This window comes from Anarhichas minor, unplaced genomic scaffold (genome assembly GCF_050575085.1).
Source record: "Anarhichas minor isolate MPS153535 unplaced genomic scaffold, ASM5057508v1 ptg000040l, whole genome shotgun sequence".
In the NCBI taxonomy this organism is placed as follows: Eukaryota; Metazoa; Chordata; class Actinopteri; order Perciformes; family Anarhichadidae; genus Anarhichas; species Anarhichas minor.
Window position 1 is genome coordinate 13,380,046 of NW_027466486.1, and position 16,630 is coordinate 13,396,675.

At 38.8% G+C, this 16,630-nt stretch overlaps 1 protein-coding gene across 1 annotated transcript; it reads left to right on the top strand.

Annotated features, from left to right (window-relative positions):
* The first annotated feature begins 5,666 nt into the window (after positions 1–5,666).
* On the top strand, positions 5,667–16,252 carry LOC142968581 (calpain-1 catalytic subunit-like). The gene is made up of 21 exons (XM_076108514.1): positions 5,667–5,903; positions 6,141–6,210; positions 6,437–6,555; positions 6,662–6,795; positions 6,900–7,074; positions 8,941–9,015; positions 9,200–9,285; positions 10,318–10,392; positions 10,840–11,000; positions 11,348–11,514; positions 11,816–11,827; positions 11,921–12,129; positions 12,507–12,546; positions 12,712–12,780; positions 13,124–13,181; positions 13,303–13,364; positions 13,606–13,674; positions 13,886–13,964; positions 15,039–15,155; positions 15,741–15,793; positions 16,078–16,252. Exons 1-21 carry the CDS (start codon positions 5,667–5,669, stop codon positions 16,102–16,104), a joined length of 2,094 nt encoding a protein of 697 aa, XP_075964629.1. The 3' UTR covers positions 16,105–16,252.
* Positions 16,253–16,630: the final 378 nt, after the last annotated feature.

Below are 16,630 nucleotides of genomic sequence, written 5' to 3' on the forward strand. Positions count from 1 at the left end.
GTGCTGGCAGTTTTTAGCCATGCTCCACCACTTGGGGGCAGACTTAAATATCTCAGCAACTATTGAATTGCCATGGCATTTTGTACAGACATTCATCAATGTATTCTAACCCCCATGTCAACTAAATACATCCACTACTTCTCAAGAAGTGGAGTGTAAGCTATAATGCACACTGTTTCAAGGTTTTATCTAAAGCTATCTCCCATTGAGCACAGGCAGGCTGTGTACAATAATCAAAGTCTTTAATGAGGATACGGTGTACTCAGCCAGTGGGGGAAGAGTAGCTAGCACGCTAGATGTATTCCTCTGCGAATGAGCCATTACACAGTACGTACTGTAACTAAAGGGCATTACACAATAATGCGAAGAAATAACACAACCAATCCTCTAACTTAAGGCCGAAACACCTTCGTAGACTTTATGTCAGACTGGAGATGGAATATTATTACGTGTCAATGACAGACTACTGAACTTTTCTTTATTGTATTTTTAGTAGAATTCTAATGTATGCTTATCTTTTCACTCTGCTTTACAAAATAAAGACATTATACAAACACATTTTAGACTTCAACACATGACATGTGCAAATTTTCTTGACCACTTGACCATTTTCTTAAAAAAATAAAACTAAAAACTCTGTAAGAATGTAATTACCTGTTGATTTGGGTCGGGCAACATTTTCGTATATGAACCGCTTGTTTATTGCAAATTCCAATCCCGTTTCAACTAGTATTAGTACAAAATGAGTGTATACTCAAATGTACCTTTAATGATGCACCATTTTAAAAAGGGAAGCCAGCTTTGTTAGGATAAACAACGTGCACTATTAAAGTTTTCAGGAAGAATGACAAACGTTTACAGATTTATGCTACACTACTGCCCCCTAGTGGCTGGAAACAGTACAAGGTGCAATCTGAGGATTTACAGAATCAGAATCAGCTTTATTGGCCAAGTATAGTAACTTTGGTGCAGAGCGCAAAGAGTACTGGAATAAATGATTAATGCAACAGGTTGCGTTGTATAAATGAGGTACAGTAGATTGATATGACAGCATACACAGTATAACACGGCATGCTTGGATTTATATTGGTAGTGATGATATTTACATGTTAAAACACAGTGTGTGATACAACTATAAAATCTATTATTTACAGGTCCAGCAGATGCTTAGTGTTGCAGGGTTATTGCACCGGTATTGTTCCTGACACTATGGGACTTGTAAGTGTTACATAGAGTGATCACCTGGGACAGGAACAGGTTTTTTTGTGTCCAGCTGTTTTGCCGTACTGTGTTCTGTTATTGTATACAAAATAATATAATCCAGGGGTACATAGATCCAACCTGTTCCAACCTCTCCCACTCAAATGTTCATATCTTAGTGTTACACATCTGCTCTCTTGTGGATGAATGCAAAACAGGGTGCAATCTGAGGAATAATGAACATACAAAAATAGAATATAAAATAGATTTTCTGGCTCAACTTCTCATCCATACAAGGACATCTCTCTGGCTCACCTACCTTAAGTGAGAAATGCAAACATGCTAAAGTTACACAAACCTATGAAACATTATGTCAAATATTTAAAAGAAGAAAATCAGCCCATTATAGATCAAACATATTTTTTAGATAAACCTGAAAGAAAAAGTTGAAATACTGCATTCAATAATTTTACAGATGCTACATTGCACATATTCTTGTTGTTCTACTTTCATTTAAGCCAGTATAGTTCCTGGTCAGATTATACCACGAGTGTTTGTGTTCTCTCTTTTTTGTCTGATAATAGATCCCACCTTGTCTAAACCTTTTGCACTAAGCTCTGGCAAGTATCACAAGACATGAAAATACATGTCTCCTGCAAACAACTTTGTTTTGCTCTCTGCATCTTAATTCACAAAAATAGTGCCCCAATATCTTGTTTAGGCTGCGTCACACACTGTAGCGCAGTCTTTGGGAAAGAAAATGAACGAAACACTGTCTTTTTCTGTAACCTCTGTGACATATCATACGTATATCTGTGTGAGAGAGTTTGCGTGTGCTCTCTGTGTTTGCAAAGGTTTCCTCCTCTAAAGACATGAAGGTTAGGCGAGTTGGAACTTGTACATTAACCAAAAATGTTGTTTTGCATGTGCATGTCTGTAACAATGTATCAACACCTATGGGTGTACCCCACCTCTCACCCGATGCACGGCTGGATACACTCCTTCCATCCATCATCACCAATAGGATAAGGTAAAGAAAACTGATAGATCTTTATTACAAAAGTGTGACATTTTGTAACTTTCTTGAGTAAAAGACATTGTTGGCCTCATGAAATAGTGATTTTTGCCACTGCGAGGTAAACAACAGCCCTGAGAGATGAGGTCGCTGTCTTTTGCATGCACGGGCAATGCTGTCAGATTTGTAGTCATATACTGCACGCAGCCAGCATTGTTCATCTGACAGTGTTATGTCTTAACTGACTGCTGTTAAAGATAAAAGATCCTGAACGTTTGAACAAGCCAGGGCAGCATGAACTAATGCAAATAATGAAAGCTAATCAAAATGCTGTATTTATGCGAAAGCTCTTGTATAATCTTTCTCTCTCCCTCTTTCTGTTTGTCTGTCTATTGGTCTAACGTTTACCTACATCTGCCTCCACACTGTACTAAGGTGTGGCACGCTACCTGTTGCCTCGGGTGGAGTTTCATGAAGGAACATCTCACGCTGACAGCAGTAGCCTCAGGCGTTTGTAGGTATTCTATAAGAACTGGAGCATCTTCTTTTATACTTGCTCTTCCACCGACACTCGAAACGTCCTCTTTCCTGCTGGAGAGGTAAGATTGAGATCTTCATTTGCGAGTAACACTTCAATCTGGCTATTTTACACTTTCGCGTACACTTCTGCTTCTTGTGGTGTTGTCCTAGTTGAAGGCCAAGTTAATATTGTGTAATTGATGTTACTTTTGAGACACTGAAAATGGTATAAGGGGCTTGCACTCTTTTACTTCTAATGGGTTATTTTGATACTTGTGGTCCAGGATAAAGTCGAATTTGACAAAAAAAGCCTCAGTGTAATATTTATTTTACTATACCTGCAGAGTCAGTGGATGAATTTCACCTCCTCTTGAACTTGACTGCCATGTTATGGCTGCAACATGCATTCTTTCACGTGTCACTTATGCATCTTCATAATCGCCAAAGTTAAACTGGGACGCAAGAGCAAATTATACTGCGGTTCCTTCTTTAGATGTTGAGCAATGACAGTCTCCATCCACAAAGACAGGTAACAGAGTAAAAAGTGTTTTCTGTTCCTAAGCTGATTAACACTTGTGGTTAATACTGTTGCTTCTGCAACAGTAAATGATATAGACCTAAAACTTATATCTATAAATTGATTTCCTTTTTTAAATTATATTTGGGAAACATACTTCTACAACTACCAACACTAGTAGTAGACTATGATAAGCTCAGATAAAAGGAAATTGAAGGCAGTGAACCACGCAGCTTGTGTTAAGGTTGTGGTCTATATTTTAAAGGACATGGAATGTAGTTTGGGTCAAATGCCTATTTCAAAGGCTGTTGCAAAGGAAAGTTACTGCATATGACATAGGATAGTTCCTACACAATATTTCATTTTGTGGTTCATGAACTATAATTTCATAGCATAAAGTAGCCAATGTGAACGTATTTCGAAATATAGGCTATTATGATACATTCGATTTTTGGAATTCTAAATTCAACTCAAATACATCATTTTATGTATTTAGTATAATGATAATCGATGTGATTTTGGAGCCCGACGGACAGTTGCAAAAATTCATAATGGAAGCTGGTCTATTTATAGAAGATACATGTTGTAGGCTACTGTTTTTGGAAACTTGGGGACTTCCAGAATCCGTAAAACAATTGTATGTTGTCCAAACTATGTCTTATTACTTACAACAAAGTGGTACAAATATGACCTTCCCATCGTAAATACAAGAGCAAGTTATGTTGAAAAGATCTGGGATCATTTTCTACCATGTCTACAACAACAACAACAACATGTTAGATATTGCCGGACACTAAAAATTCCGAGTGTGCGAGAGCACTTAAACGCTCCACGACTCAAAACACACCGCGTACGCTATTAACGGGACACGTTAACACGTAGACACGAAGCAGTCAAACTTCACATGTTGTTGTCGGACCGACAAACCGCTGTGTTCTTGGAAAACAGTTTCACCAAAGCATGTTATTTCCTCCAATACAGCGGAATTTAGTTACTTACGATTCCACAGTAAGCTTGGGCTGAAACGTGGGCTGACGGGAAGTAGACTCCTGGATCATTGCGTCATTAGTCAACGATCATACCTATTTGTTCCAAAAGGGGCATTAGTTCCATGATTAACTTACACATATCAGCGGTTGAATCCAACGGTCTATAATTTAATGGATCGCTTACATCTTTACTTGACTTTCTGTTGTATTAGGCACAATGATAATTGATTCCAATTTCCTGCTTTTTGAGCAATCTCTTGAAACAACACTCCCAGTAAGGAATAAACATGTAAACAGTAAGCTTGTCTCAACCATGGTGACCACCTGAGTATATATTTATAAATTGTTTCCATGTCATGTCATAATTTAACAGATACAGTTGTGGTAAATAGAGGGAGATTATTATCCGTTGGTTATAATGGTGATATACAATACAGTATATGATTAATAATCTTGTTTTTTTCCCCATTTTTGCATCTTCATTTACTCTGGAATGGTATTAGAAATATGTTTACTTACAATGAAGTCTTATTCCTTTGCTTTTTACCTTTTAAAGGAGACCAGAAATATGCATTTACGCCTCATTGTTTCATTGCACTTTTGGCCTTTTCAGTGTGTTGGTGTGGTGTGTGATTCAGTGATGTACGTCTGGTTGGGTTGATGTGCATGAAAACAGTACTGCAAACTGACAAATTAGATTTGTCCGTTTTTAGATTTACTGTACTGAACAGCATCAATGTACCCTAAAACACACAGTAACCACAGACAGAGTGTCTCCTATTTGTCACTTTCCAAAAGATGAAATTTAACTGTGAGAATAAAAGCAAACAGGTATGTCAAGGAAAGATTGTAACTAAACATAAACACTGACTTAATTCTCCTTTATAAAAAAGGAGGAACTGAAATGTATAGAGAATAAAATACATCTATGTTGAGGAAAATACTAACTTGACCGCAAAAGCTTATAACAGCCCCACTCTATGAATGCATTCTTTTTACTGTATTCATTTTTATTACTAATTACGAATTTGAAGTTCTATACATGGAACTTAATTGAATTCATCTTTCAACAGTGTAGTCCAAACGATAAGTGTCTGCTTTGACAAGTGAATGAATCCTTAAACTAAAGCTTCTTTGCATGCACATTATTTGTTCAGAGTGTCCAGGCATATTTTTCCATACCGTCTCTTGGTTGTAAGTATGTAGTTGGATCTGCTGTTTGTGTCCCCCACAAGTCCATATTTATTAAGGAAAAGGGGAAATCAAACTGGTATTGATGAAGATTGATGTGTTAACTCAGTCTATAGTATTCATAGAATCTTAAAAGCAAACTTCTTAAAAAAGAAGAAAAAAAATAATCAAGCAAACTTTTTAATGCCAAAATTGTTTTTGATCTCCTTTTTCTGAACAGAGTTCAAAGACTGCAATGGCTCCACCGGGTGTGTGTATGAACATTATTAATGCGCGTAACGTAAAAAATGGCCATGGGACCTTTGCCAACCCTGAGCGGTTTCTCAACCAAGACTTTGAGCAGCTGAAACAGTACTGTCTCATCCAACGGGTGAGGTACATCGACGACATGTTCCCCCCTGACAGAAGGTCCATCGGCGAAGGGGTACTGAGTCCTTCTGACCTGCAGCGAGTGGTGTGGCTGAGACCATCAGTGAGTGTTTCATTTGAATCTTTGTCAATGTTTGGCAGGTCGGTACACTTAGCTTGTGTCATGTGCTAGCAACTGCTTCATATTATTTCATTCAAAGTGAGATTGTTGCTTAAGATTGTTGAAAGCTGCTTCGAGTGATGTTTAAGCCATTGATGTAGTCTATTGTTGTGTTGTTATCTGACATTTAGGAACATATTAAACCTTTAACAAGTGATGTCAACAATTGCTCTGTTTAAGAAAATGGTTCAAAATCCATCTTTTGAAGTCGCCGGGATCTCCAGGTTTGACTTTGGTCAAGGCAGGGTTGGTAAGAAAATTGCTTTATTCATAATTATGCCTAAATTGTTGGTCCATTAATGTAATTTCTAGAAGAAAGGGCAGACAATGGGCACAAAAGACAGACTAAAGTAGGGCAGAGAAGATATTGTTCCAATGCATTTTCTTCCCTCTCCATTGTGTTAGTAGTATTAATGCTTTGTAATCTGGAAACCCCTCTTACCTTCCTGCCAACTCAATGATCATTTTTCACACAGGAAACTGCTGGATTCTCGCGTCTATCGGCGCTCTGACGTTCCAGAATTTCATCCTTCAGCAAGTTGTTCCTCTTGACCAAAAATTTGATCAGGAATACTGCGGTCTCTTCCACTTCAGGGTAAATCATTGCGAGAAGTGTTGATCAAGAAGTAGGTTCTGCTAAATAGTAAATATCGCATTTTGCTATGAATCTCTTTATATTCTGTCCTTTCTCAACCTCTCAGTTCTGGAGATTTGGAAGATGGGTGGATGTTGTCATCGATGATAAGCTACCAACAATTGATGGCAGACTAATCTTCGTTCAGTCCAAAGACCCAACTGAGTTCTGGCCTGCTTTGCTGGAGAAAGCCTACGCCAAGTATGAAAAAACAATGTATTGTGTCATGAAATGCTTTTTCACAGAGTGATATTTGCCTTTTTTTGGAGTTTTTGTGAAAGTAATTTCCCACCCAATTATGTCAGAGTGTGTGGTTCCTACTCGGACATGAGTGCTGGAACCCCTGCCGAGGCTTTGGTGGACTTCACCGGTGGTGTTCATATTTGTATTGAACTGCAAGACCCTCCCAAAGACCTTTGGGAACTGATGTGTAGAGCTGGCCAATCCAAGTCACTGATGGGCTGTGGTACGCCGCAGGGGGTAAGCATGAATGTTCCACACAGAACCACGCATAAGCTGGTTCTTTTTTATTGTATGTGCTGAAACGTTTCATAAAAGTATCCTAAGGCTTAGATGATCTTAGCCAAAATACATAAAGAATGTCTTTAAATGTTTTGCATTCCAGTATAGCTACCTCAACTTGTCATGTACCTTACACACTCAGTGCTGAGTATGCCTTAAAGTTACAGACTCACAATAGGGAGGGAGACATCCTGCTGTTTTAAATATTAGCATTATTAATTGTAAGGCAAGTCAGTCTTGTTGTAATTCAATTCTTTAGTAGTTTGTTTGTACTGGTTATTTGTCCCTGTGACCATTGTTCATTTTAATCTTCCAAACTGATCCCTAAATGGCTCCGTAGAATCTCACTCGTCTAAGTCTGGTCTGGTCAACTTTGTGAATTAAGCACTGGCATGATTTTATAATAGTTCATGCTCATTTCATGAATGGTGAGAGAAACAGCTTTTCCCTAAATGAAAAGTGCTTGAGGCTAGTGACATGTTAGACATTGAAAATATGTGACGGAAGATAGGGTGAAACCAAGGTTTTGAATGGTTGCAAGGAATGATGCATGAAAGCACTTCATCACGTTGTCTAGTTCAGTGATTCTCAACTGGTGGGTCGCGACCCAAAAGTGGGTCGCGGGCCTTTGCCTGAAAAAATCCTGTGCTTTTATTTTGAAGGGGATTTGTTTGCAGCGGAGCTATTCACACTTCTTAACAGCATTTGGCGTTAATGCCTTGTAATGCTAATATACACCCGCCATGTCACAGTATAGAAGAACACCCACAAAGTTTGTTTTCACATGCTAATTGAGCGAAACGCAAGTAGACACCGACTACATCAGATATGGATTTTCTTACATTGAGGACAAAAGAGGGCAAAAACCTCAGTGTGTTTTGTGCAGCGAGGTTCTGGCACAAGAAAGCATGAAGCCGTTTTACCCGTTTACGTGTTTTGTGCAGCGAGGTTCTGGCACAAGAAAGCATGAAGCCGTTTTACCCGTTTACGTGAAACATGTGTGGGACAGGGACTGACAGGAACAATTCCTCTGCACAAGAGAGCTCCCTACACTACGACTGCAGAGGACATGTTCAGCTCAGGTTCAAACTGCACCATCTTTTCATTAAATACATTTGAGAAGTTGGAAATTTGGGTCGCAGCTTGTCAATAAGGGGTGATGGTGGGTCCCGCAACCAGACCAGTTGAGAACCACTGTTGATGCAGCTGTCACATACAGTCATCCAGTTCATTTTGAATTAGTGGACACATCATTTTCACATAATATTTAGTTCATTTTACGACATTTTAAAAGACTTGATGTGATGAAGTTGGCTGATTGGAAAACATTAATGTTAAAGAAGGGAACATAACATGGGTCATTATTTCAGGCTGAGAGTTTGATGATGTTGGAGGGTCAACATGCTGTCCTCGATGAATTTACAGCTTTTTGCTCCAAGGATTTGTTTGAACGTATGAGAATATCTAGCTAAGTTAAACAAATATATATGTTTTAATATATTTTTAGGTGGCATCAGTGTTTTTGCCGCATTGATGAGCCTCTATATTCCCTTTTGTACTTTTGTATTGAGCTAATCTAATATAACTGCCAAGAAGACGTTTCTTTAATACACATGTTGGTGCTTGGCTCGTTTATATATTTTAGAATCTTAGCTACATTTATAATATTTGATATATTGTTGCTTTTGCCAATTCTATGATCAAAGAGGTAAACAAAATCATATGTTAAGTCTTTTGTTGACTTTATTTAGTTCATGGTTGTGGAAAAGTATGTTGGACATGACTACCTGCATTGATAACATATACAGTCTCTATATCTTGTAGGAGACATCTGACAACACTGTGTTACCAAATGGATTGGTCCAAGGCCATGCCTACACTGTCACCGGTGTGAAGCAGGTGAATTACTTTTAAAAAGGCATTATATATATATTTTACCAGTCAGGATGTTAAGCTTGAAGCTTATACGTCTGCTAGTGATTTGGTTCATTGATAGAGTTTTGGGGTAATAAAGGCCTTAAGTTGGCCTCTACTGTATATTGGGAAATAACAATTGTGTTTTTTCTGTTTAATTGCTGGTAAGATTGTGAGCCAAGAGCGAGTGACAAACCTGGTACGTTTGTGGAACCCCTGGGGCACAGGAGAGTGGAAAGGAGACTGGAGTGATCGGTAAGAACGACCCCGAGCACAGTGACTGTTTTACACGGAGCAATGGCTCGGAGTTGCTCCCTCAGGAAAATAAACACTGAGATTATTTTCCAATGACAAAAATTGTACATTCCAAATGTATTTATTGTCACACACTGGCACATTTTGTGGGAATGCAAATACAATGTGTGTCTGCTTGTTGATTATAACCTCTGCATTGGTAAATGATGTTTGTGTAATTCATGTGGAAAGGGGTTGAGGACGTTCTGCACAGAGCCATGAGACGCCTTTCTGTCGTTGATTTATAATAACCTTCTCATTGTCATAAACTGGTTGTGCGAAGCATGCACAGGGAAGCCAAGTCTTGACAGGTCTTCTTCATTCACATAGTACAATGGCATTTATTCTCACGGAAGCTAAATCAATGTTAAAAGTTTCTTAGTTTCCTAACCAAATTAGTATTAGTCCAAACCCCAGCCAAAAGGTTTTCTGGAGTCTCATACAGTCATCCAAGTTATACTAGATGATTGCTGTGTGCATTGTGAAGTATAATCCCCTCGGTTATGTGTGGTTTTATGCTTGCTAAGCATGATGTTTGGAACAGTGCCATGAGAATTGCGATTTGCACACAACTGGTTTTGCAAGTTTTAAGTCTCTGCAAGCCACGTTTTGTTGGATTGCAAATGCAGCTTGATGACATTTTGCCAGAAGAATCTCTGTTAGCTTTTTAAATTGAATGTCATGATGCCATGGAAACTATTGTTAATAATCACACAATGCTACACAATTCAAACTCAATGCTATAATATTTACAGGCTTTACACTTCTAAAAATGTATAGTCTTCGAGCCCAAGCTGAAATAACTTTGCTCCTCCAAAGCCACCACGCTATGCCGAGATTTGCAAGAGTGCATCTGGTCTAAACCAACCGGCCACTCGAGTGCTCTTGGCACTGTGATTGTGCCCCCCCCCCCCCCCTTGTAGAAAAGTTACTTGCTTCTCTTTATAACAATGCTGCTTCTCCTCTTTCTTCCCTGACAAATTGCATCTAAAGGTCCCCTTTGTGGCAAACTGTGAGTCGTGAAGATCGTGAGATATGCCTTTCAGTGGCTGATGAAGGGGAGTTTTGGTAAGCATGCTAAAATCAAAATTTGGTGACAGGCATTTCTAAAAATTCCAAATGCAAAACATTTTGTGACATACTTATACAAATATAAAGCAGCAACTGCCACATTGTTTTATTTGTTTTCTCAACTTTTGTCTACAAATTTTCTTTAATTAAAACTGGTATAATATTTATACTTAAAAGGGATTAAAAACTAGTTTGTATTTCGAAACCACAGTTTTACAATCAAAAAGTACAGTGTTAGGAGGTACGTACAGTATACTCAATATACTCAATATCTACATATCTTTTTCATTAAGGACACATGTGGCCAAGAGAGGCATCGTAATTTAATCCTGATTTACATTGCAATTTAGTATAACTTGAAATAGATTTTTTCATAGATGGATTGAAGTGAATCTCTGGCTAACACAACAATGTGTGATCTAAATTAATCCCCTATGTCAACAGGATGACCCTGCAGGACTTCTGTAGGTTCTACTCAGATCTTGACATCTGCTGCCTGTGTCCCGACTTCCTTGATGAAAGCGCTTCATGCCATTGGAAGACCGCCTTTTATGAAGGCCGATGGGTTGCAGGAACAACTGCTGGAGGATGCATGAATAACTTCGGTACTTCCAAAATATGTGGTGCAAAACTGTCCTTTCAAAAGCAGTATACGGAGACTGGAGCGTACCAATTTGAGAATTTAGAGATTTTTATTGAGAGAAAAACTCAAACACACACACACACACACACACACACACACACACACACACACACACACACACACACACACACACACACACACACACACACACACTGTCCCCTATATGAATCTTTGTATCCATCCATAATAGTTTATTTCATTGATACATCGAAGAAGAATTGGCTTTAACCTTTTTAAAATGATGAAGAGATTCGCCTGTCTCTTAGCAAAATGGTAGAATGCTAAAATGTTTACCTCTTTGCCTTCCAGACAGTTTCTGGACTAATCCACAGTATCGTGTCAAGATTGATGAATTACTCGGTGACTGCTCTGAGAAACAGGGTGAGAAAAATATGCTGGTGTCTCTCATGCAAAAGCCTGACAAGAGAAACAGACGCCTCGTCCAAAATCTCCACGTTGGATTCTCTGTATTTGAGGTAAATATTACCCTTCATTGTTCTTCTCACAGTGCGACGACTATACTATGGATATATCATGCATAGACATTGGAGGTGGCTGTTGAAAGTATTCACACTAAATGAAATTAACAATTAAACTGTTCTTTAGAATCAGTCACTCTGTGTCATCATAGTAAGCACATCGCTGGGGCTGATTCACAAAGAAAAAGCACCATAAAACATTGGTTCTTTAAGTCATTTTAAATGCAGCATATTCAAAGTCTTAAGTATTCACAAATGTATGTCCCTAAAAAAAGCTTTTCTTCTGTTTTTTTCGAAGGTGACTGAAGAAGTAAGTAACATTTTCATTCTAATCCTCATGCACAGTACATGACCGATTACATTGTGCAGCTATGATATGAACGGAAATATGTATTCATCACAGTACAAGGCAAGGAGGGGGAAGTTCCCAGTCTCTTTCTTCCGCAGCAACCCACCTGTTGCCCAAACTAAAACCTACATAAATGGGCGCGAGGTGATGGAGTTCCTCCAGCTGAAGCCCGGCGAATACCTGATCGTGCCTTCCACCTTCAATCCCAATGAGACGGCCTCCTTCCTCGTGACCATCGTCTCCAAGTCAGAGACCCACGTCCAGTAAGTCACTCACAACTCACAAATAAATCTTTAAAAAAAGCTTGTGCAATTAATCTATATGCCACACACCACATATAACCACCTTTTTATTAACGAAAAACAAAGATTACTACAATTACTCACATTCCTTATTAAAAAAACAACATTATTTTGACTAATTACTCAGCAGCAAAAGTAGTGTGTCAGAGGCCAACAAGCCGATCCCCAAAACGTTGAATTAACGGAGCGTTACTGGGATTAGCAACGGTAATGTCAATACTGAATTTCAAATAGGAATACCTTACACTACTTGTTACTGTAACGTGTTACTAAGTAATGCATTACTGCTCAACACTGCCTCAAGTCATGTACTGATGTCTCTTCCTCTTTCCTCTTAGTGAGAATTCTGGTGGCCATGACCATAACGATGCAGAAGAGGTGAGCAAGATTTGAAATATATTGACAATGTTCGAATCATTTTGGTATCGCTGTTGTGCTACATGCTGGTTACTGTGTTGATTGCATAGATAAAATATGACATAAACATATTGAACAGCGCATTAATTCACGTGGAGCTGAAAGCAATTCACAATTTGTTTGCAGCCCATGCGAATCGAGAATGGAGACGGCGACGAAACAAAGAAAAACTTGTTCCGTCAGTACTCTGACAAGGTAATTTGTGTGTCTTAAAGCAATAGTTCAACATTCTGGAAAATATGCATCTTGCCTTGCTGCATTATCCGCCGGTGTAGACTCGGAAGAGTTATTGGTCCTAACCACGACATGTCTGTACTGTATTTTCTATGTTTAAGCTAAGTCATTAATCATTTTGGTGTTGTCTTTTCTTCTTTGTGGTTACTGCTCCATTGCATCACGAATCTGCACCTTTGTGATTTATATCAATCTCATGATGTGTAGCATGCTATTATTTCCCCTTAATATAAAGGTTACCAACATTCTGACAACCAAGTGTGAGCCAAATATGAGTCATTCCTTGTTTTCCTTCCATTTCTAGTACGAAGAAGTGGATGCTGAGCAGCTCCAGGAGCTTCTAAATGAACGCATCCTGAAAGGTTTGCACTGTAAAAAGTCCAAGAGCACAGGACAGCATATGAGCCAACAAAATATTAAAATAATCTTATAGCACTGCTATGTCAAATTAAGTGCCCCGCAATTTGTTTCTTCTTCATTTAGGAGACTTGAAATCTGGAGGCTTCAGCATTGATGCCTGTCGCAGCATGGTTGCTCTGATGGATGTATCCTCTTTGGTTATATTCATTGTGAATCGGGGTTCTGGAGTTCTTTTCTCCATGCCAGCTGTCAGTTTGCTTAAGGAGGACTTTCTCACAGTCAATGTAGTTGCTTAAGGCACATAAGTAGTGCACATGCCAAAACCTGCCTGCCCTTTGGGTGTTTTCACACACGTGAATAGATGGAAAAGGTCATCTTATGACATGAAACAACACGTGCATCTCTGATACCTTAATGTTGGGTTAGACATCAATCACCGGCAAACTGAACGATCAGGAATTTGTTCATCTGTGGAAGAAGGTCGTCACGTACAAGGTAAAAAGGGATCAGTGAAGGTTTAGTTAAACATTCCACAACAAAAGAAAGATAACTGGGTGCTTCCCAGTTATTACGGACATGACTGTATGAGTTAACTCGTTCCACTGCAAACGCAGGTTTAGGGTGCGTCCTCTTTTAAAGTTCATAGGGTTTTTGTTTTCTTGCTGTGTCAGAATTTTACATAACTAACTGCCGTCTCCTTCCCCAGGACATTTTCTTCCGTTCTGATGTATCACAAACAGGAACACTGTCACTGAGCGAGCTGAGGAACGCAATCATGGCTTCAGGTAGACGATCAGCCACTTCCATTTGTCTACGACAGACAGAACTAAACCATCCAGGGATTTTTCCTCTTTAAATCTCACAAATTGAAATCTCGCCGACGCAAATTGTTTCTAATGCTTACCCTTAAACAGTATTTTTTTCTTCTTCTGGAAAAAAATGTTACCAAACCAGTCGTCAGATACTATACAACAGTAACCAAGAATACACACATTTAACCACCGATGGGTGTTCATAAAGATCTGTATCATGATAATGTGTGGTCATCCACGCATGCATGTTAGCACTCGCTGTGCATAAACAAAAACATTTAACAACCACAAAAGCCAAATAGATAGATAGATACTGTATATACTTTATTCATCCCGCAAGGGGAAATCTGTTAAAATTCATTAATAGCAGCCTGTCGTGATTGTTGTATTTATATCACTAATGCTAATCATGCCACTAAAACCCACACAGTATTACAGCTGAGAGAAGACCACATGTGAATCACCAACCAGGTTTCTACATTTATGTAAGGGTGGTATAACGACTGCCTTTGTTCGGGGTGTAAGTCTTGGGGCTATAATGCATTAAATGCATTTGATGTATGCACATTTTATTTTGCTGTGGTATGTAGCAGTACATCTTAAAGGAAGGGTTAGTGAAGCTTGGCATGAGTTTTTGGCCACATTCACAATCATTAAAGTAATAAAAGTACAGCTGGCTTCTCTGGCAACAATATAAATACTGAACTGTACTTTGAATATGTGACGTCGATCCCCTGCTTTTGAATTTGACGAACATTGATAATGAAAATATATTTAGTTAAACAGATTCCAGCCACTTTGCAAACACTGGGAGTCCAAGCACAGAACCCCTTTTTCACAGCAGACATTTTCACTTCGTCGTAGTAGGAAAAGCACAGGTGTTACTCGTCACACTAACTATGGGTCTGTTCTATTCACGTATCCTAGCAGGCCATGACAGCTTCATGAAATGGACAATAATCTACAGATTCATCATAAATGAAAACAATAGTTTGTTGATGCCCATATAAATCAAACCTAAAGTTTTGCCATGTGTATGTTGTTCAGGAAAGAGGATCAACGATGACATTCTGAATATGATGGCTCTGCGCTACGGTTCCTCCTCTGGACACATAACACTGGAGAGCTTCATCAGTCTAGTCCTTCGCTTTGACTGCATGAACCGTAAGTATACTTAACGACAGTAGACGACACTAAAATCTACATAAAAACTTTTCTCAAAATGTTATCCTTGACTTTAAATATCCTTTCGATGGGATTAGCGAACTATTTTTGCTTATTTTAAATGTGTAAATCAAATTTACCATGAAAGAGCTGCAGAATACCAAGTTGTTTTTTTTCCCCAACAGCAAATGCACGTATAAGAAAATAATTTCAATCTCTGCAACAGTGTAACAACTTGAACCCCAAAAACTGACTTTGAGGAATTCGATAGTCTTTTCTCTGCATTTAGGCAGGTTTATCTGAAACAGTCAGATCAGGCACACAAAGCAAAAGGACTAAAGCAGAACATGCAGTTGAATAGTGATCTTATATACATGATCTGGTCAAAACTATGCATGAACTGTTCTCTATATAGACTGAGTCTAATTGGTGATTAAGTGCACCTGACCTAATCAGTGCCCAGGTCAGGGGCTAAAAAACTCAATGGGGGCTGCTAGTGGTATAAAGACCAGCGGAGAACAGGACATGTGTGCACGACTGTGAAGATCTGGACGTAGTAATAAATATTTGTGTCTTTCTCAATAGAAATCTTCAGCCAGTTGTCTAATGGAATGAAATTGACTCTTCTCGAACCCGAGGTAGGCTAAGAAAAGTAACAGAAGTGTTGTGAATTTTTGAAAGTTTTTGGTCATTTAAGTTTTTAACATTTTAAAATGTGCACTGCTGTTTATTAGAAACAAAGTAAGTGAACTGTTTTATTGGAGAAAATAAGTATGTGTTTCATTCCATTCCCCCAGTGTGTTGCACTATAAGTCATTCTTGGATTAAATAGTTTGTTTTCTGTGATGAAACGATCATGCGTTTAACCAGTGCTACAGATACACTGAAGCACAGCGATCATCTATCCCTCCTTAATTTGCAGTGGCTGTACCTTTCGATGTACACCTAACCTGACGGAGAAGATGAACTGCAGGATTCATTTGGAATTACAGCAGCAGATGATGTGAAATAAAATGAATACACAAGGTGTTCTTCTGCAAATGAGCTTTTACATGGTATGAAACAAAAGGGTCTGCTAATGTTAGTGGTATAACAAAAACTGTGTCTTCATATACTCTTCCCACTTTGTATTGCAATGGCTGCACAGCAATTTCCCCTGGGATAAAGTTGTATTTGATCTTATCATCCCAACCTGCGAGAGGCATCAATGTGCCCCAAGGCATCCAGTGTACCGGATTCAAAGAAGAAGAACTACTGTTTGCCAGAAATCCAATCGGTGATGACGAAACATTTTCCAATGCCTACATTTTCCGATTTGAGTCTGACCTTAATGTTGTTGCTGTTGTTGCGTCTGCTGTTGTGTTTTCTAACAGCCAAGCAGACGCAGCCTGCCGATGTTTGTATCATGAACTCACAATGGCAACTTTGCTTACCTATTACGACAGTGCAGAGGCCAGAAATAAGCATAGCATTGA